At 29.8% G+C, this 21,875-nt stretch overlaps 6 protein-coding genes across 6 annotated transcripts; 5 read left to right on the top strand and 1 right to left on the bottom strand.

The window, feature by feature from the left end:
* Positions 1-1,058: 1,058 nt before the first annotated feature.
* Positions 1,059-2,090, top strand: LOC119610833 (farnesol dehydrogenase-like). Its single transcript, XM_037966220.1, has 2 exons — positions 1,059-1,792; positions 1,854-2,090. The coding sequence occupies exons 1-2, from the start codon at positions 1,217-1,219 to the stop codon at positions 2,028-2,030; spliced, it is 753 nt and encodes a 250-aa protein (XP_037822148.1). The 5' UTR covers positions 1,059-1,216; the 3' UTR covers positions 2,031-2,090.
* Positions 2,091-4,599: 2,509 nt separating this feature from the next.
* LOC119610835 (farnesol dehydrogenase-like) lies at positions 4,600-6,007 on the top strand. The gene is made up of 3 exons (XM_037966222.1): positions 4,600-4,671; positions 4,764-5,720; positions 5,788-6,007. Exons 2-3 carry the CDS (start codon positions 5,151-5,153, stop codon positions 5,962-5,964), a joined length of 747 nt encoding a protein of 248 aa, XP_037822150.1. The 5' UTR covers positions 4,600-4,671; positions 4,764-5,150; the 3' UTR covers positions 5,965-6,007.
* Positions 6,008-7,990: 1,983 nt separating this feature from the next.
* Positions 7,991-8,932, bottom strand: LOC119610832 (farnesol dehydrogenase-like). The gene is made up of 2 exons (XM_037966218.1): positions 8,308-8,932; positions 7,991-8,243 (listed from the first exon to the last, which is right to left on the bottom strand). The coding sequence occupies exons 1-2, from the start codon at positions 8,881-8,883 to the stop codon at positions 8,067-8,069; spliced, it is 753 nt and encodes a 250-aa protein (XP_037822146.1). The 5' UTR covers positions 8,884-8,932; the 3' UTR covers positions 7,991-8,066.
* Positions 8,933-11,622: 2,690 nt separating this feature from the next.
* Positions 11,623-12,613, top strand: LOC119610834 (farnesol dehydrogenase-like). Its single transcript, XM_037966221.1, has 2 exons — positions 11,623-12,307; positions 12,369-12,613. The coding sequence occupies exons 1-2, from the start codon at positions 11,735-11,737 to the stop codon at positions 12,543-12,545; spliced, it is 750 nt and encodes a 249-aa protein (XP_037822149.1). The 5' UTR covers positions 11,623-11,734; the 3' UTR covers positions 12,546-12,613.
* A 1,897-nt stretch (positions 12,614-14,510) lies between these two features.
* LOC119610838 (farnesol dehydrogenase-like) lies at positions 14,511-16,108 on the top strand. The gene is made up of 2 exons (XM_037966225.1): positions 14,511-15,729; positions 15,793-16,108. The coding sequence occupies exons 1-2, from the start codon at positions 15,157-15,159 to the stop codon at positions 15,967-15,969; spliced, it is 750 nt and encodes a 249-aa protein (XP_037822153.1). The 5' UTR covers positions 14,511-15,156; the 3' UTR covers positions 15,970-16,108.
* Positions 16,109-18,873: 2,765 nt separating this feature from the next.
* LOC119610836 (farnesol dehydrogenase-like) lies at positions 18,874-19,875 on the top strand. Its single transcript, XM_037966223.1, has 2 exons — positions 18,874-19,500; positions 19,567-19,875. Exons 1-2 carry the CDS (start codon positions 18,928-18,930, stop codon positions 19,741-19,743), a joined length of 750 nt encoding a protein of 249 aa, XP_037822151.1. The 5' UTR covers positions 18,874-18,927; the 3' UTR covers positions 19,744-19,875.
* Positions 19,876-21,875: the final 2,000 nt, after the last annotated feature.

The raw sequence follows: 21,875 nt of genomic DNA, 5'->3' as shown, positions 1-21,875 counted from the left end.
AAAAATGTTCAGTTGTTTTCACAGGAAGTAAAGTGCAGTATTTGTTAAACACAGATAGCTACTTATAGTACATACGGAACGAAGCAACTAACCAACTACCATATTATAGAAACGTGAGAAAACAAAAACCTTCAACTTTTACTACGAAAAATTACATATTTAGTTTTTAAATAAACTTTGAAATAAAACTAATTTTAAACAGATTTTCAAATGATGAGAATTTCAATTGTTCCATCATTTTATGTACTTTTGTGTAAAGGTTTATTTTTCGAATGAGTGTAAATGATTGCAAAAAGTTGAAAGTGAATGTAATTAAATGTAAGTTACTTCGTTTTTGCCTTTAACATGTTTTAGGAGGTTTAGGTATTTGTATAGAAGTTTTTCTTTTAACTTAAACTCATTAAATATTTCAAGGAGTTTGATATTTTTGGAAGATAAGAATTAGTTCTATGGAATTATGAAATGTTGGCCAGAAAATTTTGTTCCTTGGGTAACTGAAATCAGATTCTTAAAAATTTTGTTGAAGTCTTTGAGGATCGTCTTATTAAAGGACCTAGCTTTCACGTTAGATCCCGATATATAAGGTCATTAAAGATCACTATTTCCTAACTTTAGGCATGCCCGAAAAGCATTATATTATTTGCTAATTTTACGGACAAAATAATCATCCTTATTTGTCAATTTTTAATATTCATAATATAAATACCTTATCATGCTTGATCATGTAATTTTTTAAACAAATTGAACAATCAGTATTATCTGTCATCAAAAAGTTAGTGTAGGTCTTTACAAACTAAAAAAATAATGACTTGCAAAATCAGATTTTTACTAAAATCTCTAATATATATAAAAATAATAAAACAAATAGTAGTAGTAATTACCAAATCATACATATCTACAAAACTAAATTGTTTCAACAACTTGTAAATAATAATTGAATTAAAAAAGCACAACCAGACATACACGAACGAATATTACACACCTATAATTAAATTATTAATTTCAAATTACTAACTAACTATAGTTACAATAACAAACGGAAAACTTTAAAATAATTTCACAGCCACAGTTTTTCTAATAGTATTGCAAAAAACTTTAAACAGAACAAACGTGCGAATAAAAATATTAAAAATCTGTCGCTAAATTTGAATAATAATAAGAAAAGTTAAATATTTCATTTATTAAATTAATATTGCAAAAAAAAACTCAAAATAATATGGAACGCTGGCAAAATAAAATCGCTGTGGTGACAGGTGCCAGTTCGGGTATTGGTGTAGCCATTGTTAAGGATCTTCTCAAAAATGGCCTGCAAGTAGTGGGTTTAGCTAGACGTGTCGAACGTGTTGAGGATATTAAAAAGGAATTGCCGAAAAATTTGCAAACCAGATTGACAGCCCTAAAATGTGATGTTTCCAGTTTGAAATCGGTAAATGAAGCATTCGATAAAATTGTCTCGCATTTTGGTGGCGTAGATATTCTAGTTAATAATGCTGGTTGCATGAAACTGGGACAATTATCCACCATGAATGTCGCTGATGTGGAACAAGTTTTGCAAACAAATGTCATGGGTGTTGTATATTGTACTCAGCGTGCGTTCAAATCGATGAAAGAACGTAATTTTAATGGTCATGTAGTGCTCATCAATAGTATAGCTGGTCATAATGTTGTTAGTAGTATTGATGGTCAAGCACCACAATTTAATATCTATCCACCAAGTAAATTTGCCATAACCGCCATTACGGAAATCTATAGACAGGAGTTTAAAGGATTGGGAACAAAGATTAAAGTTACTGTAAGTTGGAAGAGTAGTTATTATGAATATGTATGTATTTAACATTGTTTATTGTTTATAGAGCATTAGTCCTGGTGCTGTGGATACTGAGATTATAGATGATAATTTCAAATCTATTTTACAAGGCACTATTTTGAAATCGGAGGATATTGCTTCCGGCGTTTTGTATGCTATTTCCACGCCACCTCATGTACAGATTCACGAAATGATCATTAAACCAGTGGGTGAAAGGTTTTAAGTGGATTTTTTAACTCTTTATGAAATTCAAATGAAATAAAAATATATTTTTAAAATCCAAGAAATTCGTCGAATTTAATGACTTCCCAGCAAAAACTTACATTGAAAAGTAAGGAGTTAAAATGCAAAAATTTATTTACACAATACAACTAACTAACTAACTAACTAACTAACTAACTAACTAACTAACTAACTAACTAACTAACTAACTAACTAACTAACTAACTAACTAACTAACTAACTAACTAACTAACTATAACTAACTAACTAACTAACTAACTAACTAACTAACTAACTAACTAACTACTAACTAACTAACTAACTAACTAACTAACTAACTAACTAACTAACTAACTAACTAACTAACTAACTAACTAACTAACTAACTAACTAACTAACTAACTAACTAACTAACTAACTAACTAACTAACTAACTAACTAACTAACTAACTACTAACTAACTAACTAACTAACTAACTAACTAACTAACTAACTAACTAACTAACTAACTAACTAACTAACTACTAACTAACTAACTAACTAACTAACTAACTAACTAACTAACTAACTAACTAACTAACTAACTAACTAACTAACTAACTAACTAACTAACTAACTAACTAACTAACTAACTAACTAACTAACTAACTAACTAACTAACTAACTAACTAACTAACTAACTAACTAACTAACTAACTAACTAACTAACTAACTAACTAACTAACTAACTAACTAACTAACTAACTAACTAACTAACTAACTAACTAACTAACTAACTAACTAACTAACTAACTAACTAACTAACTAACTAACTACTAACTAACTAACTAACTAACTAACTAACTAACTAACTAACTAACTAACTAACTAACTAACTAACTAACTAACTAACTAACTAACTAACTAACTAACTAACTAACTAACTAACTAACTAACTAACTAACTAACTAACTAACTAACTAACTAACTAACTACTAACTAACTAACTAACTAACTAACTAACTAACTAACTAACTAACTAACTAACTAACTAACTAACTAACTAACTAACTAACTAACTAACTAACTAACTAACTAACTAACTAACTAACTAACTAACTAACTAACTAACTAACTAACTAACTAACTAACTAACTAACTAACTAACTAACTAACTAACTAACTAACTAACTAACTAACTAACTAACTAACTAACTAACTAACTAACTAACTAACTAACTAACTAACTAACTAACTAACTAACTAACTAACTAACTAACTAACTAACTAACTAACTAACTAACTAACTAACTAACTAACTAACTAACTAACTAACTAACTAACTAACTAACTAACTAACTAACTAACTAACTAACTAACTAACTAACTAACTAACTAACTAACTAACTAACTAACTAACTAACTAACTAACTAACTAACTAACTAACTAACTAACTAACTAACTAACTAACTAACTAACTAACTAACTAACTAACTAACTAACTAACTAACTAACTAACTAACTAACTAACTAACTAACTAACTAACTAACTAACTAACTAACTAACTAACTAACTAACTAACTAACTAACTAACTAACTAACTAACTAACTAACTAACTAACTAACTAACTAACTAACTAACTAACTTACTAACTAACTAACTAACCCACTCACTTAACTATCTAATTAACTAACTCACTAACTAACTAACGGATAATCCCATATGATCGTCTACGTTCTAGTCTATGAACTAATTCTTGGCATCGTTATTTTTAAGGTCCCACTATATACATATTTTTGCAATTATTCCTATAACCCCTTATAGAAATCTTATAAAACCCAAAGAGCCAAAACAAGCACTAATTAATTCATAAAAACATTTAATCGCTATTAAATTTGTAACTTAAAAACCAGACCCATAAATTCTCTTATTTTAATTCTATTAATCTCTACAAAGTATTCACTTACTGACTACATATATAATTATTTGCGTTAGACTTTTTTTTTTATAAAACATTCATATTAATGGGGTCAGTATATTAGAAGCCATTAATCAAGACAACATTACCACCAAAGATTGCCTTTATCCATTGATGCAAAAGGCAAGTGTAGAATGTTGAGCTGTTGAGAGCAGACAAAGAAGTCACCCTCCATCATCGTACTAAACTGAAGGGCATTAACTGTATAAGTTAGTACACAAGTAAATGACCATTACCTACTTTAGTAACAAGAATATCAGTAATGTTGTTGTTTTTTGCCTTTAATATGAGTGTAATAATTATAATTTATACGTTTTATTATACATATATGAAATATTAGATTCTATAAATTAGGCTTAGTTCGTAAGGTTGCATTTTAAGGCAATCAATTTTGTTATTAGCAGCAGTTGAAAGGTATAATTAATTGATTGTTTAACAAGTTAATGTTAGAGGAAATTTGAATTTTTGTTTTGAAATTTTTAATTATTTTTTTTGATTGGAATATATTCTAAGTGTGAATTTAATTCGCCAATATTCTCAATTTTAGAAATTTAATAAAATTTCAGATAATAAGTTTCAATTAATAATTTGTTTGTTAGTACGTTTTTAGTGACTGAGATTAGAGGAAGCAAAGTGTATCAGTTTTGAAGAGATAAAAAAACAGGGCGATCTTTTATAATAGGTATTTATAATAGAAAATATTTTAAAATGGGTTTTGGATCAAAATATTTAGTAAATTTGACGATATAAAATTTTTAATTATTGTTTGTTTAGATGATGGGAAGGTATATTAAATTCGGCTCAGCCGTATAAAACCGTTTCTACTTTGGAATCTAAAATTACAAATAACTTTAAAAAAGTCTGGCTGGCACGTAGAAATAAATAATAATTATCTATATAAAAAATTGCAAACAAAATATTATAAATATTAGCAAAAAAGTCTATTATACATTTTAATCTCACTGGCTCTCGTCTACCTTTTCAAATTTAAATTATTAAATCATTTTACGCAAAGAGAAATGCTATTAGTCTAGTAAAAACCTTTAAACCTAACAAACGTGCTAGCAAAAAAATTTTAAAAAATTCACAAATAACAAGATAAGCTTAAATTGCAATATTTTATTAAATATTAATACAAAAAAAAAAAACATAAGAAATAATATGGAACGTTGGCAAAATAAAATCGCTGTGGTAACAGGTGCCAGTTCTGGTATTGGTGTAGCCATTGTTAAGGATCTGCTTAAAAACGGCCTGCAAGTAGTGGGTTTAGCTAGACGTGTTGAACGTGTTGAGGATATTAAAAAGGAATTGCCCAAAAATTTGCAAATAAAATTGACAGCTTTGAAATGTGATGTTTCCAGCTTAAAATCGGTAAATGAGACATTTGATAAAATTGTCTCGCATTTTGGTGGCATAGATATTTTGGTAAATAATGCTGGTTGTCTGAAACTAGGAAAATTATCCACCATGAATGTGGCTGATGTGGAACAAGTGTTGCAAACAAATGTCATGGGTGTCGTCTATTGTACACAACGTGCTTTCAAATCTATGAAAGAACGTAATTTTAATGGTCATGTTGTGCTTATCAATAGTATAGCTGGTCATAAAGTTATAAGTGGTGTTCAAATACCGGAATATAATATTTATCCGGCAAGTAAATTTGCCATAACTGCCATTACGGAAATCTATAGACAGGAGTTTAAAGGATTGGGTACAAAGATAAAAGTTACTGTAAGTTGCAAAATTTAACAGTGTAAAGAATAAATTTTAGAAATTTTTATTTTTTTTTTTATACTAGAGCATTAGTCCGGGTGCTGTTGATACTGAAATTCTAAATGATGATATTAAAACTGCTTTGGATGGTACGATTCTTAAAGCTGAGGATGTTTCGTCGGGTGTTTTGTATGCCATTTCCACGCCACCTCATGTACAAATTCATGAGATGATTATTAAGCCAGTTGGAGAAAGTTTTTAAGTGTATTTCATTAAGTAATAAAATAATAATTTAATTTTATAATATGATGTTTGTATATAAAGCAAATATTTTGGATGTTTAACATACAGATTCGACCTACACCAAACATTTCTAATCAAAAGAGAATATCTGTGCATAATTTCATTAATTTCCCTGTAGGCTTATTGTGCTTTCACTAGACGAATTAATGGGAATAGCTATGCAGCACTGTGGACAGAATTGTTTTTTTTTTTTTTTTTTTTAAATAATTCGGTAATTTCTAAACGTCTGGTCCGACTGGAGTGTAATTTGACATCTACATTTTAAAAATATAACTTTTTAAAAGAATGAAAATTTTCCATCCCATTTAAAACATTTGTATATTTTCTGAAAGTCTAAAGAGGCACATGAAATCCTGTAATTCCCAAAATTTAACTGAAAATGACAAAATTTGGATTTCTAAAATTTTTCTCCATTTTTCGATCCCAGATTTGAGAATTTAGATCAATTTTAAATTTCTAGTATAGTCTATAGTCTAGTCTATAGTCTAGTCTATAGTCTAGTCTATAGTCTAGTCTATAGTCTAGTCTATAGTCTAGTCTATAGTCTAGTCTATAGTCTAGTCTATAGTCTAGTCTATAGTCTAGTCTATAGTCTAGTCTATAGTCTAGTCTATAGTCTAGTCTATAGTCTAGTCTATAGTCTAGTCTATAGTCTAGTCTATAGTCTAGTCTATAGTCTAGTCTATAGTCTAGTCTATAGTCTAGTCTATAGTCTAGTCTATAGTCTAGTCTATAGTCTATAGTCTATAGTCTAGTCATAGTTGTCTATAGTATAGTCTAGTCTAGTCTATAGTCTAGTCTATAGTCTAGTCTATAGTCTAGTCTATAGTCTAGTATAGTCTAGTATAGTCTAGTCTATAGTCTGTCTATAGTCTAGTCATATCAGTCTATAGTCTAGTCTAGTCTATCTATAGTCTAGTCTATAGTCTAGTCTATAGTCTAGTCTATAGTCTAGTCTATAGTCTAGTATAGTCTAGTCTATAGTCTAGTCTATAGTTAGTCTTAGTCTAGTCTATAGTCTAGTCTATAGTCTAGTCTATAGTCTAGTCTATAGTCTAGTCTATAGTCTAGTCTATAGTAGTCTAGTCTAGTCTATAGTCTAGTCTATAGTCTAGTCTATAGTCTAGTCTATAGTCTAGTCATATAGTCTAGTCTATAGTCTAGTCTATAGTCTAGTCTATAGTCTAGTCTATAGTCTAGTCTATAGTCTAGTCTATAGTCTAGTCTATAGTCTAGTCATAGTCTAGTCTATAGTCTAGTCTATAGTCTAGTCTATAGTCTAGTCTATAGTCTAGTCTATAGTCTAGTCTATAGTCTAGTCTAGTCTAGTCTATAGTCTAGTCTATAGTCTAGTCTATAGTCTATAGTCTAGTCTAGTCTACAGTCTAGTCTACAGTCTAGTCTATAGTCTAGTCTATAGTCTAGTCTATAGTCTAGTCTATAGTCTAGTCTATAGTCTAGTCTATAGTCTAGTCTATAGTCTAGTCTATAGTCTAGTCTATAGTGTAGTCTATAGTCTAGTCTATAGTCTAGTCTATAGTCTAGTCTATAGTATTTTGAAAACTTACCGGAGCGGACTTTCCTATTGATTATGGACTACTCTATTGACTGAATTATGCGATGCCAAAAAGTACAATAATACCTAGTTTTTCATCCCTGCTTCGTACCGATTTTCTCCCTAAAATTGCTGAATTTCAAAAATTTTTCAGACACCAACTTGTGCTTCTAAATTAATTACTCAAGCTTTTTTCCTAAGAAATTACTACTTTTTAGTTTTAGACGTATAGGGTGTGCGTTGATGAATCAATTACTATGTAAGTAACGTAAACTTTTAAATATACATACATATATGTAGATTCTTGACAGATTTAAATTACTGAGGATATTGGCAAACAACTTTCTACTGATTTATGCAATATCTCAATTAAGGTAACAACAATTAAAGTTATTAAAAATCTAGCGGCTAATTACGGAAACAATTAAAACGAGGTAGTAAACAATTTTATTTATAAATAATTTTAAAGTATATAATATTTTTTAACTATTTCAATAAAAGCGTAATTAAAATATTTCTCCAACTGGTTTTATAGTAATTTCGTGAATTTGTACATGAGGCGGTGTGGAGAGGGTGTATAAAACAGCATTTGAAATATCATGAGCATTTAAAATACAATCTTTCATGGCCTGCTTAAAGGGGTCACTAACAATTTCGGTATCCACTAAACCGGGACTAACGCTCTATAAATTAAAAAAAAATAATTAATTAAATCCTAATTATTTTCTTTTGATAAAAAACACTTACCGTAACTTTAACCTTTGTACCCAAACCTTTAAACTCCTGTCTATAGATTTCAGTTATTGCTGTTACAGCAAATTTCGAGGGTGAGTAAATATTTGTAGTGGGCACATTACTCATTGCTCCCGGAAAAACATTATGACCAGCTACACTATTAATAAGTACAACATGACCATCAACACTGCGTTCCTTCATCGATTTAAAAGCTCTTTGTGTACAATAGACAATACCCATGACATTTGTTTGCAATACATTTTGTATGTCTTGAACATCCATTGAAACCAATTGGCCAATTTTAGCACAACCAGCATTATTGACAAGTATATCAACACCACCAAATTTGGCAATTATTTCATCGAAAGCCTCATTAACCGATTGCTGATTGGAAACATCACACTTAATGGCAGTCAGCCGAGATTTTTGTTCAGCCGGCAAACTTTCTTTTAGTTCTTCAACACGTTCTTTACGTCTGGCTAAACCTACTACCTGTACGCCTGCCTTAAGCAGATCTATAACAATGGCAGAACCTATACCCGAACTGGCACCGGTAACAACTGCGATTTTATTTTGCCAACGTTCCATTTTCAAAGTTTACGGTTGAATGACTGTTGTGTTTAGTGGAGTGTGGTTTTATTTATATGATTTTTTGAATTGAGTTTTTTTTTTGTAAAATTTCTCTTATACTGAGTGTTATTTATTGTTAAGTTATCTTATATAGGAAAATTGATAAAGAGATTAGATAATGATTGGTAGTCTAGATTTATGTTCGTATTGTTGTTAGTTTGACCGGCTTTTTTTAATATTTATTTTTATTTTGCTCAATTAGCAAAATTATTAAATCAAGTAAAAACAAGTGTTTAATGGTGAAATGATAATGTTTATTTTGACGAAATAATATTAACTAGACAGATTTTATTTTCAATACATCCACCATCGGATCTGCTCTTGAATTGGACTGATTGCAACTCATCATTGATTTCATTCATTTGAATTGCAATTCATTGTTTTAATTCATTTGAATTAATTCAAAACCAATTCGAACGAATTGGAAATTAATTGCAATTTACTTCAACAAATTCATTTGAATTGGAAACAAATTGCAATCTCATTTTACAGATTCACTTGTATGGAAAACGAATTGCAACTAATTTTTACAAATTCTTTTGAATTGGAAATGAATTGAACTTCACTTCTCCCTAATTCGTTTGAATTATTTAAAATTTCAAGCCTTTTCTTTTTTGTTGTGAAATTCGTAACGAATTAAAATCAAAGTCTATATTCGTCTTTGACGAATCTTATATACCCTTTACAATAGTGTTTAAAAAAAAACAATTTTATAAAATTTGAACTTATTTCATTTTTCCGACTCTATCATTACTTTAGCAATAACTAATCAAAACAAACTAACAACAACAACGCCAAACGAAACAGAATACGCAAAGCAATTAAACTAACACACATCCAAACATACGTTTGTTGTTGTTGCTTTTTTTGTCAAAGCATGCAATAAATGGTTTATTGTTTTTTACTCATATCTCCGTTATTTATGGACGAATTTTGCTGATTTTAAATAGGAAACTTCTCGAAAGTATTTCTGACACAATTATTGAATATTTGGATCCCGATAATACCTGGGGCCTTCAGAAAATTGATTCCAACAGACAGACGAACATGGCTTAATTGACTCCGCTATCTATAAGGATCCAGAATATATAAACATATTTTATAGGGTCGGAAAATTATATTGTGGAAATTACAAACGGAATGATAAACTTATATATACCATTCTCACGAAGGTGAGGGGCATAAAAATAATGGTTCATTTACAGTTCTGTTGAAAATTAATCGATTTTCTGTATAAATGGTTATATGGGGACTAGGGTTAATTGTGGATTAATCCTCATTAGGGCAGGTTTTTTACTACTCAGTTCAGTTAGGTTAGTTTAGGTTGATAGTGGATTGTATAGTACATCAAATCTGAAGAAATACACCTAGGCCACTATCGGGCCTGTTGTGCGCTCCTTTTCATGAAAAAAAATTTTGTTCACTGTGTATATTATTTTTCAATGTTCAGAAACTCAGTTTCCTGGACGTAATTCCTAAGAATTTTCTAATCAGTGTTAGTCAGGAATGTTATTTCCGGAATAACATCACTTCCAAGTTGCTTGGATCTAACTTCGACGAATGCTTGACAGTGGCAATGAAAGTGCTCCAGAGTTTCACTGTCCTCTCCACATGCTCTACATTCGTCTGAATCCGCACGGCCAATTTTGTATAGATGTGCTCGTAATCCTGTGTGTCCACTCAGTATACGTACCATCATACTAACTTCAGACTTGCTCATTTTGAGGAGATTACTCGTCTTGTTCTCATCAGGGTCACCCAATAGGATCTTTGTGGTTCTACCCACCGTTTCATTATTTCGAGAGGCCTTATGGGATTCTCTCACCCATATATTTAATTCAGCTTTTTTAACTACTTCGAGCTATTACATTCGCCCTTTCGTTGTCGACTACTCCCGAGTGTCCTGGTACCCATAAGATATAAATCTTACCTGTGGGAGAGTATTCAATTAAAGCTTTCTTACAATCCAATACCGATTTAATTCTATCACCTGATATCGCCCTAATTGCCTTCTGGCAGTCGGTGAATATATTAAGGGCCGTGGGCGCCATTTTTATTCTAATCAAATTTACACATTTCGTTATTGCTCGGACTTCTGCCTTGAAGTTCAACGGACGTACGGATGAGTAAATAAATCTAGAACAAAATTTTTAATATTTTAATGGAAATTGTATGTGAGAATTTAAAATTTTCTAAACAATTTATTTGAAAGAATCAATAAACTTTAATGAAATAACAAAATCTTAGTCATGATGACTATAGATTAGGGTAGTGCAAGTCGCAGTGATTCTTTAAAAAAATATATACTTTGCACTTATTATTTTATTAAAAGATTGAAATATTAAATTTTTATTTATATGTATGTTAAATATTGATGAATTGGCAAAATTATAAATGAAACTTTATTATCATGGTGGGTTAACAACTTCCTAAAAGGGTAGTGAGTGTAATCAACAATTAATTTAAATTTTTTTTTAACAAATGCCACCCTATTTATTTATAATGATTTCTATTTTCTTATCTCTTGATATTGAAAGAAAACAATGACAATTAAAAAATATGTAATTAAAACGTTTAAATCATTTTCGAATAAATTTTAAGTATTAAACTAATAATAAAATTTTTACAATATTTATACAAATAAATTGTAGTTTTTATCTACTAGTAGGTCAGTGTAACTGCAATCTAAACATTTTATATTTTAAATAAAAATAAAATTGCCAACTAACTATATATAGTGTTAATAAAAACCTTAAGGTGTTAAGATCCAAACTAGTTATCTCAAGTTATAAAAAAAAAATAAAATAAAATGGAACGTTGGCAAAATAAAGTAGCTGTTGTGACAGGAGCCAGTTCGGGTATTGGTTCAGCCATTGTTAAGGATCTCATCAATAATGGTTTACAAGTTGTGGGTCTGGCCCGGCGTGTGGAGCGTGTTGAGGAACTTAAAAAGCAATTACCCGTTAAATTACAATCAAAATTAACCGCCCTTAAATGTGATGTTTCCAATTTGAAATCGGTTAATGAAGCATTCGATAAAATTATATCAAAATTTGGTGGTGTAGATATTTTAGTAAATAATGCGGGTTGCATGAAAAATGGCCAACTATGCCAGGGAAATCTAGCGGATATTGAACAGGTTTTACAAACCAATGTTATGGGTGTGGTGTATTGTACCCAGAGAGCTTTTAAATCCATGAAGGAACGTAATTTTGCTGGTCATATTATATTAATTAATAGCATTGCCGGTCATAAAGTCATAGCTGTGGGTAATGAGGTACCAGATCATAACATTTATTCACCTAGCAAATATGCCATTACCGCTATAACAGAGATTTATAGACAAGAATTTAAGGGTTTGGGTACTAAGATTAAAATTACGGTAAGTTTAAAATTACTTAATTAATATGGTATTTTTTTAAAATATATGTTTCTTTTTATAGAGTGTAAGTCCTGGTGCTGTTGACACGGAAATTATTCCCGATAAAATTAAAGAATTAATTGGTGATGCTTTCTTAAAATCGGAAGATATTTCTCAAGGTGTTTTGTATGCCATTTCTACGCCACCACATGTTCAAATTCATGAAATGACTATTAAGCCAGTGGGTGAAATGTTTTAAGAAAAAAAATTTATAATTTGTAAATATTTTATATTAATTGTTTTAAATAAATAAGTCAAACTATTTTATATCGATTTTGATTGATTTCTATTGGTTTCAAGTCCAAGATTTGTATTCAGAACATATCTGGTGTCTTCATAAAACCATACTGATATACATAGTTCTAAAACTTTACTCTTATATCTAACTGAGGGAATGATGGATATCACATTTTAATGAAACTCTTGAATTGAAACAAGTAATACATACATAAATATGGGTAATTTCGTGTCAAGTAACCCAACTTTAAAAATCGATGTCTTTCGATTTGAATGAAATTTGCACCAATGTTAGTACTATTGGATAGTAGGCCAGACACAAATTTTCGACCAAGAACTGCCGGAGTCAGAGGGAGTCAGAATGCAGAAATAGCTATCTGAACTCCTTTGGACAATTTTTGCTAGGGCCAATAGGTTAAAAGTTACACTCATTTGAATAAAACCCTGTGTGACCAAAATGACCAACATTGACTCCCTCTAAGTCCGGCCGTTCTTAACCGATAGATGTGAAAATTTGTGTTTGAACTACTATCCAATAGCACTAACCTTTCATTTCTTCACAATCGATTTTTAAGTTGAGTCACTTGACATGAAATTCCCCATACACACATACATTTATTATATATCGACCCCTTTTCGCAAAAAATACGCAAGCGACAAAAACTAAATTTTACAGGTCTGTATTTTTTTTAATTATCTTAGGACTTATGTTATCGATTTCTATAAAAAACGAAAATCATGTTGCTAACGTTTATTTGGCGAAAAGGTCTATCTCGAAATCGAATAGACTAGCAGCTAAGGTCAAATATGGTCCGATTCAAATAAAATTTGGTGGGGGAATTTATGTTTATATAAAAGTTAATTATGCTGAATTTTACAAGAGATTATTTTTTTAATTATTTATAATAATTAATAAATTATCTATACATAGCATAAAAATAAATTATCGATAAAAAAAAAAAACGAAAATCTGTTGCTTACGTCCATTTTGCGAAAAGGATTCGACTATTTTAGTTTACTGACTATTCTATGAAGTTTACCAATTATTATTTTAGGGACTGGGTTACTGACAAGTTTATTGACTTGTTTATTGAATACTCCTAACACTAGTCTATGGAGTACAGTATTGCCGTAGTTTATTGACAAGTTTATTAACTACTCTACGAATCTAGCAATTGACCGATTGATTATCTATAGCAAATCTAGTCTATGGACTAGTCGACTGGGTATTCAATGAACTAGTTTATCGCCTAGTCTAAGTATATACTAGTTGAATTTTGTATTTAATAAATTCGAAAAATTCGAAAAACTGTTTTTTCTGAAAGAGGCTTTATATGCATGAGGGCTAGAGTCAAATATGGTCCGATTCAAATAAAATTTGGTGGAGGCATTTATGTTTATATAAAAGTTATACTGAATTTGATCGTAATACTGTTGTTTAATTATGAGGTAAATACTTTTAAGTCATTTTCTGAGTGGGGCGAATTTCTATGGTAGTTAAGGTGGAATGAAGCCTATGATTATTTAAGATTTTTTTCTGCCGATTTTGGTACAGAGACTAGCTATAAAGCTATATTCGTGGGTCCGTTTTTATGGGTAAAATGACGGACCGATTCGGATCTGTACCTTTCACACCAGATTTTACATGGACAGCTAGTCAGACAGACGGACATGATGTATGTGGAGGCTCTTGAGTTAAATATGACTCAATGTACCGCACACTTTTAAAAAACAAATATAATTAAAATGCACGAATGTATGTAAACAATATAGTATGTTTAGTAATCAAATAAATTAAAAGTAAAGTAAATATTTATAAAAATATAATAAATGTAGTTTTTTTATCTAATAGTGGGTCAGTGTAACTGCAATCTAATCATTATTTAAAATAAAAAAATTTTCACAAACGATATAGTGTTTATAAAAACGTTAAGGTGTTAAGACCCAAATTATCTTTAGTTGAAAAAAAAAAAGAATTAAAAACTGAAATGCAATGTTTGCAAAATAAAATAGCTGTTGCACTGTGGTTTAAAAACGTGGTTTTCTGAAAATAAAACGATATTTCGTGAATTTTTAAACATATCGTAACGAAATGTTATACTTTCGGAGCTAAGGTATTTTCGAGTTGTTTTACTTTAGAGGGGTCTGTAGGTTGGCTTCCCTATATAAGCCACGCACTAGAACATGTGAACTATAAATGTAGTTCATATTTTTGACCTTTCGAAAAACTTTCTATAAGTAGTTAAAGTTTAGTTTTATTCGGAATATAAGTTTAGATCATGAGCTGACAGAGTGACTTACTACTTCCCTACATATTTATTTATAATGATTCTTAAGTAGTTCTTATCTATAGATATTGGAAGCCCACAATATGTAGTTTATTTTCAAATAAATTTAAAGTATAGAAATTATGTAATAATCAAATGTTACAATATTTATATAAATAAAATGTAGTTTTAGTTATCAAATAGTGAGTCAGGGTAACTGCATAAATAAATAGAAATTTTCAAAATATTGAATAGTTTTTACGAAAACGTTCAGGTGTTAGGTAGAGTTCTATAACAAGCTATTAAATGGAACGTTGGCAAAATAAACTAGCAGTTGTTACAGGAGCCAGTTCGGGTATTGGTTCGGCCATTGTTAAGGATCTTCTCAACAATGGTTTACAAGTTGTGGGTTTGGCACGACGTGTAGAGCGTGTTGAAGAACTTAAGGCACAATTACCCGTCAAATTACAGTCGAAATTAACTGCTCTTAAATGTGATGTGTCCAATTTGAAATCGGTTAACGATGCATTCGATAAAATCATTTCACAATTTGGTGGTGTAGATATTTTAGTAAATAATGCTGGTTGCATGAAAAATGGTAAATTATGTGCCGGAAATCTCAAGGATATCGAACAAGTTTTACAAACAAATGTCATGGGTGTGGTGTATTGTACCCAAAGAGTTTTTAAATCCATGAAAGAACGTAATTTTGATGGTCATATAATATTAATTAACAGCATTGCCGGTCATAGGGTTAAAAATGTTGGAAATGCAGCTCCCGATAATAATATTTATGCACCCAGTAAATTTGCTATTACCGCTATAACAGAGATTTATAGACAAGAATTTAAGGGATTTGGCACTAAGATAAAAATTACGGTAAGTTTGGAAGATTTCTTAAATAAGGAATTTTAGTTGACTGTCATTATTTTATTTTAATAGAGTGTTAGTCCTGGCGCTGTTAATACCGAACTTATTCCCGATGATATTAAGCAGTTAATTGGTGATACTTTTTTAAAACCTGAAGATATTTCTCAAGGAGTTGTGTTTGCCATTTCCACACCACCACATGTTCAAATTCATGAAATGACTATTAAGCCAGTGGGTGAAATCTTTTAAGAGGATCTAGTTTTTGTAATTAATATTTGTAAATATTGGTATTAATTCGTTTACATATTTCAAAATTTAAAAATGTGTTTTCAATGATTTTGAATTCAGGATAAATTGTATAATAAAATTAATGGATTTATTTTCAAAACTGCTACCAGTTTTTTTTTTGACGAAGAAGCTAAGGTCAAATATTTATATCGTGAAAGGTTAAATTCGTAGATTTTTGAGTTAGTTAGTAAGATAGATAGATAGATAGATAGCTAGATAGATGATAGAAGATAGATAGAAGATAGATAGATAGATAGATAGATAGATAGATAGATAGATAGATAGATAAGATAGATAGATAGATAGATAGATAGATAGATAGATAGATAGATAGATAGATAGATAGATAGATAGATAGATAGATAGATAGAAGATAGATAGATAGATAGATAGATAGATAGATAGATAGATAGATAGATAGATAGATAGGATAGATAGATAGATAGATGATAGATAGATAGATAGATAGATAGATAGAGATAAGATAGATAGATAGATAGATAGATAGATAGATAGATAGATAGATAGATAGATAGATAGAGATAGATAGATAGATAGATAGATAGATAGATGATGATAGATAGATAGATAGAAGATAGATAGATAGATAGATAGATAGATAGATAGATAGCTAGATAGTAAGATAAGATAGATAGATAGATAGATAGATAGATAGATAGTAGATAGATAGATAGATAGATAGATAGATAGATAGATAGATAGATAGATAGATAGATAGATAGATGATAGATAGATAGATAGAAGATAGATAGATAGATAGATAGATAGATAGATAGATAAGATAGATAGATAGATAGATAGATAGATAGATAGATAGATAGATAGATAGAAGATAGATAGATAAGATAGATAGATAGATAGATAGATAGATAGATAGATAGATAGATAGATAGATAGATAGATAGATAGATAGATAGATAGATAGATAGATAGATAGATAGATAGATAGATAGATAGATAGATAGATAGATAGATAGATAGATAGATAGTAGATAGATAGATAGATAGATAGATAGATAGATAGATAATAGATAGATATAGATAGATAGATAGATAGATAGAAGATAGATAGATAGATAGATAGATAGATAGATAGATAGATAGATAGATAGATAGATAGATAGATAGATAGATAGATAGATAGATAGATAGATAGATAGATAGATAGATAGATAGATAGATAGATAGATAGATAGATAGATAGATAGATAGATAGATAGATAGATAGATAGATAGATAGATAGATAGATAGATAGATAGATAGATAGATAGATAGATAGATAGATAGATAGATAGATAGATAGATAGATAGATAGATAGATAGATAGATAGAAGATAGATAGATAGATAGATAGATAGATAGATAGATAGATAGATAGATAGATAGATAGATAGATAGATAGATAGATAGATAGATAGATAGATAGATAGATAGATAGATAGATAGATAGATAGATAGATAGATAGATAGATAGATAGATAGATAGTAGATAGATAGATAGATAGATAGATAGATAGATAGATAGATAGATAGATAGATAGATAGATAGATAGATAGATAGATAGATAGATAGATAGATAGATAGATAGATAGATAGATAGATAGATAGATAGATAGATAGATAGATAGATAGATAGATAGATAGATAGATAGATAGATAGATAGATAGATAGATAGATAGATAGATAGATAGATAGATAGATAGATAGATAGATAGATAGATAGATAGATAGATAGATAGATAGATAGATAGATAGATAGATAGATAGATAGATAGATAGATAGATAGATAGATAGATAGATAGATAGATAGATAGATAGATAGATAGATAGATAGATAGATAGATAGATAGATAGATAGATAGATAGATAGATAGATAGATAGATAGATAGATAGATAGATAGATAGATAGATAGATAGATAGATAGATAGATAGATAGATAGATAGATAGATAGATAGATAGATAGATAGATAGATAGATAGATAGATAGATAGATAGATAGATAGATAAGTAGTTATTTCAAATAACTACCCAGCAAAAACTGGGTAATGGCTTTCAGTTGTAATTACTTACCTATCAATATACTTTTCAATGACTACTAGATATCGTTTGGATTACATAGAAGTAGTCTGATAATGTCTTACTAATAATGTGTTATATAAGTAATTTATAATTCAGTAGTAATCTTGCCAGTAAAGATATAGAAGCTGTATACGTTTTTTTCATGCGATTTACAATGACTACTATTTCTAATTACTTGTAATCGTTTGTGGTAAGTACTTGCCTCCAATGACATGACAATGTTAAAATAATGACTTAAAATGCTATTGTGTAAGTGAATTTTAGCATTTTAATCCCTTACATGGTAATGAAAGTTTTTACTGGGTATATTACTTATTACGAAAATTTAAACTTTTGCTAGGTTGTTTTAAAAATAATTAAACAATTCATTTGTGTCAACTATTTATATAGATATGGATCTTTTAATTTCGAAATTTGCGGGTCATCTTCACAGTATTCGGAATATGAAGTACTACCTTAATATTTATTGATATAATGAATTGTATTTATTGCTTATCTTTAGATAATGAAAACCAACTATGACGATTAAGTTTACAACAAAATAATCAATAAACTTCAAACTAAACAAAATTATACCAAATTTTATATTCGTTTAACTAAAATGTATTGGTTTTGTTTTTTTTTATCTAATAGCGGGTCCGTCAGTATGACTGGCAAATAAAGTATGTAGTCATTATAGTAATTTTTTCTAACAAAATTATTTGTGTTTATAAAAAAGAGAGTAGTTTTTATAAAAAATTCAGTAGTATTTAATCAGACGTCAAGGTGTAAAGAACGTATATAATATTAATAAAACTTTAAAATAAAATATAATGGAACGCTGGCAAAATAAAGTAGCTGTTGTAACCGGGGCCAGTTCAGGCATTGGTTCAGCCATAGTTAAAGATCTTATCAACAATGGTTTACAAGTTGTTGGTCTGGCAAGACGTGTGGATAGAGTTGAGGATATAAAAGCACAATTACCAGTTAAACTACAATCAAAATTAACCGCTATTAAATGTGACGTTTCCGATGTGAAATCTGTTAATGACGCATTCGATAAAATCATCTCGCTCTTTGGTGGTGTTGATATATTAGTAAATAATGCTGGTTGTTTAACAAGTGGTCAGCTGTGTACAGCTGATGTTGATAAGATACAACAGGTTTTACAGACAAATGTCATGGGCGTAGTTTATTGTACTCAGCGTGCTTTTAAATCGATGAAAGAGCGTAATTTTGATGGTCATGTTGTTTTAATCAATAGTATTGCCGGTCATAATGTGATAGCTTTAGGAGATCAAGCACCAGATGGTAATATTTATTCTCCTAGTAAATATGCTATTACCGCCATAACAGAAATCTATCGTCAAGAATTTAAAGGTTTAGGCACTAAGATTAAAGTAACGGTAAGTTTAAAGGTTTTCTATTTTAAATAACATTTTTCTTGAATTATTTTTGTTCTATTTTTCTAGAGTGTTAGTCCCGGTGCTGTTGACACTGAAATTGTTCCCGATAATATTAAAGAGTTTCTAGGTGAATGCTTACTTAAAGCTGAAGATATTTCTGCTGGTGTTTTGTATGCCATTTCTACACCACCCCATGTTCAAATTCATGAAATGACTATAAAACCAGTGGGTGAATTATTTTAAGAGAATTAGTAAAATTTTTTTAAATGTATTAAGTTTAGATAATTTGCAGTATATTGCTCTTAATAATAAATAAAAAAAGCAAAGAATATGGATTCACTTTTTTTGATCAAAGCTATGTATGGGACTACTTCCCATATGATTTATAAATGTTATTGATTTTAAATATTTAAAATTTTTTAAGTAGAAAATATCTAAATCTGCAAAACACAAAATTGCATTTTTAGTTTTTATTTATGTAAAGTAAAGAATAATTTATTATTTATCCTTCTTACTTATGTACTTATAAAAAAAACTAATAACATATTAGTATTGTAATATTGTTCATCTACTTCAATCTTGTCCTAATTCAAAATTCGGATTTATTAAAGAGAATTATAAAACTTAAAACAACAATACATATTACAATTATACTAAGTAGAATTAGAACAGAATTAGAAATAAACTAGAACTAATTTAGAACTGAATTTGAACAAAGCTAGAAATCTACTGAACTAAAACTGAACTGAACTAGAACTGAACTAGAACTGAACTAGAACTGAACTAGAACTGAACTAGAACTGAACTAGAACTGAACTAGAACTGAACTAGAACTGAACTAGAACTGAACTAGAACTGAACTAGAACTGAACTAGAACTGAACTAGAACTGAACTAGAACTGAACTAGAACTGAACTAGAACTGAACTAGAACTGAACTAGAACTGAACTAGAACTGAACTAGAACTGAACTAGAACTGAACTAGAACTGAACTAGAACTGAACTAGAACTGAACTAGAACTGAACTAGAACTGAACTAGAACTGAACTAGAACTGAACTAGAACTGAACTAGAACTGAACTAGAACTGAACTAGAACTGAACTAGAACTGAACTAGAACTGAACTAGAACTGAACTAGAACTGAACTAGAACTGAACTAGAACTGAACTAGAACTGAACTAGAACTGAACTAGAACTGAACTAGAACTGAACTAGAACTGAAATAGAACTGAACTAGAACTGAAGTAGAACTGAACTAGAACTGAACTAGAACTGAACTAGAACTGAAATAGAACTGAACTAGAACTGAACTAGAATTGTACTAGAACTGAACTAGAACTGAACTAGAACTGAACTAGAACTGAACTAGAACTGAACTAGAACTGAACTAGAACTGAACTAGAACTGAACAAGAACTGAACAAGAACTGAACTAGAACTGAACTAGAACTGAACTAGAACTGAACTAGAACTGAACTAGAACTGAACTAGAACTGAACTAGAACTGAACTAGAACTGAACTAGAACTGAACTAGAACTGAACTAGAACTGAACTAGAACTGAACTAGAACTGAACTAGAACTGAACTAGAAACTGAACTGAACTAGAACTGAACTAGAACTAAACTAGAACTGAACTAGAACTGATCTAGAACTGAACGAACTGAACTAGAACTGAAAAAAACTAGAACTGAACTAGAACTGAACTAGAACTGAACTAGAACTGAACTAGAACTGAACTAGAACTGAACTAGAACTGAACTAGAACTGAACTAGAACTGAACTAGAACTGAACTAGAACTGAACTAGAACTGAACTAGAACTGAACTAGAACTGAACTAGAACTGAACTAGAACTGAACTAGAAACTGAACTAGAACTGAACTAGAACTGAACTAGAACTGAACTAGAACTGAACTAGAACTGAACTAGAACTGAACTAGAACTGAACTAGAACTGAACTGAACTGAAACTAGACTGACTAGAACTGAACTAGAACTGAACTAGAACTGAACTAGAACTGAACTAGAACTGAACTAGAACTGAACTAGAACTGAACTAGAACGAACTGAACTGAACTAGAACTGAACTAGAACTGAACTAGAACTGAACTAGAACTAACTAGAACTGAACTAGAACTGAACTAGAATTACTAGAACTGAACTAGAACTGAACTGAACCTGAACTAGAACTGACTAGAACTGAACTAGAACTGAACTAGAACTGAACTAGAACTGAACTAGAACTGAACTAGAACTGAACTAGAAACTGAACAGAACTGAACTAGAACTGAACTAGAACTGAACTAGAACTGAACTAGAACTGAACTAGACTGAACTAGAACTGAACTAGAACTGAACTAGAACTGAACTAGAAC

Source organism: Lucilia sericata, unplaced genomic scaffold (assembly GCF_015586225.1).
Source record: "Lucilia sericata isolate MDLA Ls3-8-SP2 unplaced genomic scaffold, ASM1558622v1 Contig001286F_arrow, whole genome shotgun sequence".
In the NCBI taxonomy this organism is placed as follows: Eukaryota; Metazoa; Arthropoda; class Insecta; order Diptera; family Calliphoridae; genus Lucilia; species Lucilia sericata.
The sequence above is the reverse complement of the archived record's forward strand: the minus strand, read 5'-3'. Positions and strand labels throughout refer to the sequence as shown.

What these genes read in the sequence shown, in the direction of transcription:
- LOC119610832 (XM_037966218.1), bottom strand. Translation starts at nt 8,883, where the DNA reads ATGGAACGTTGGCAAAATAAAATCGCAGTTGTTACCGGTGCCAGTTCG. An exon ending in GTACAAAGGTTAAAGTTACG is followed by an intron (nt 8,244 to 8,307) that starts GTAAGTGTTTTT and finishes TTTAATTTATAG; the next exon opens with AGCGTTAGTCCCGGTTTAGT.
- LOC119610834 (XM_037966221.1), top strand. Translation starts at nt 11,735, where the DNA reads ATGGAACGTTGGCAAAATAAAGTAGCTGTTGTGACAGGAGCCAGTTCG. An exon ending in GTACTAAGATTAAAATTACG is followed by an intron (nt 12,308 to 12,368) that starts GTAAGTTTAAAA and finishes TTCTTTTTATAG; the next exon opens with AGTGTAAGTCCTGGTGCTGT.
- LOC119610838 (XM_037966225.1), top strand. Translation starts at nt 15,157, where the DNA reads ATGGAACGTTGGCAAAATAAACTAGCAGTTGTTACAGGAGCCAGTTCG. An exon ending in GCACTAAGATAAAAATTACG is followed by an intron (nt 15,730 to 15,792) that starts GTAAGTTTGGAA and finishes TTATTTTAATAG; the next exon opens with AGTGTTAGTCCTGGCGCTGT.
- LOC119610833 (XM_037966220.1), top strand. Translation starts at nt 1,217, where the DNA reads ATGGAACGCTGGCAAAATAAAATCGCTGTGGTGACAGGTGCCAGTTCG. An exon ending in GAACAAAGATTAAAGTTACT is followed by an intron (nt 1,793 to 1,853) that starts GTAAGTTGGAAG and finishes TATTGTTTATAG; the next exon opens with AGCATTAGTCCTGGTGCTGT.
- LOC119610836 (XM_037966223.1), top strand. Translation starts at nt 18,928, where the DNA reads ATGGAACGCTGGCAAAATAAAGTAGCTGTTGTAACCGGGGCCAGTTCA. An exon ending in GCACTAAGATTAAAGTAACG is followed by an intron (nt 19,501 to 19,566) that starts GTAAGTTTAAAG and finishes CTATTTTTCTAG; the next exon opens with AGTGTTAGTCCCGGTGCTGT.
- LOC119610835 (XM_037966222.1), top strand. Translation starts at nt 5,151, where the DNA reads ATGGAACGTTGGCAAAATAAAATCGCTGTGGTAACAGGTGCCAGTTCT. An exon ending in GTACAAAGATAAAAGTTACT is followed by an intron (nt 5,721 to 5,787) that starts GTAAGTTGCAAA and finishes TTTTTATACTAG; the next exon opens with AGCATTAGTCCGGGTGCTGT.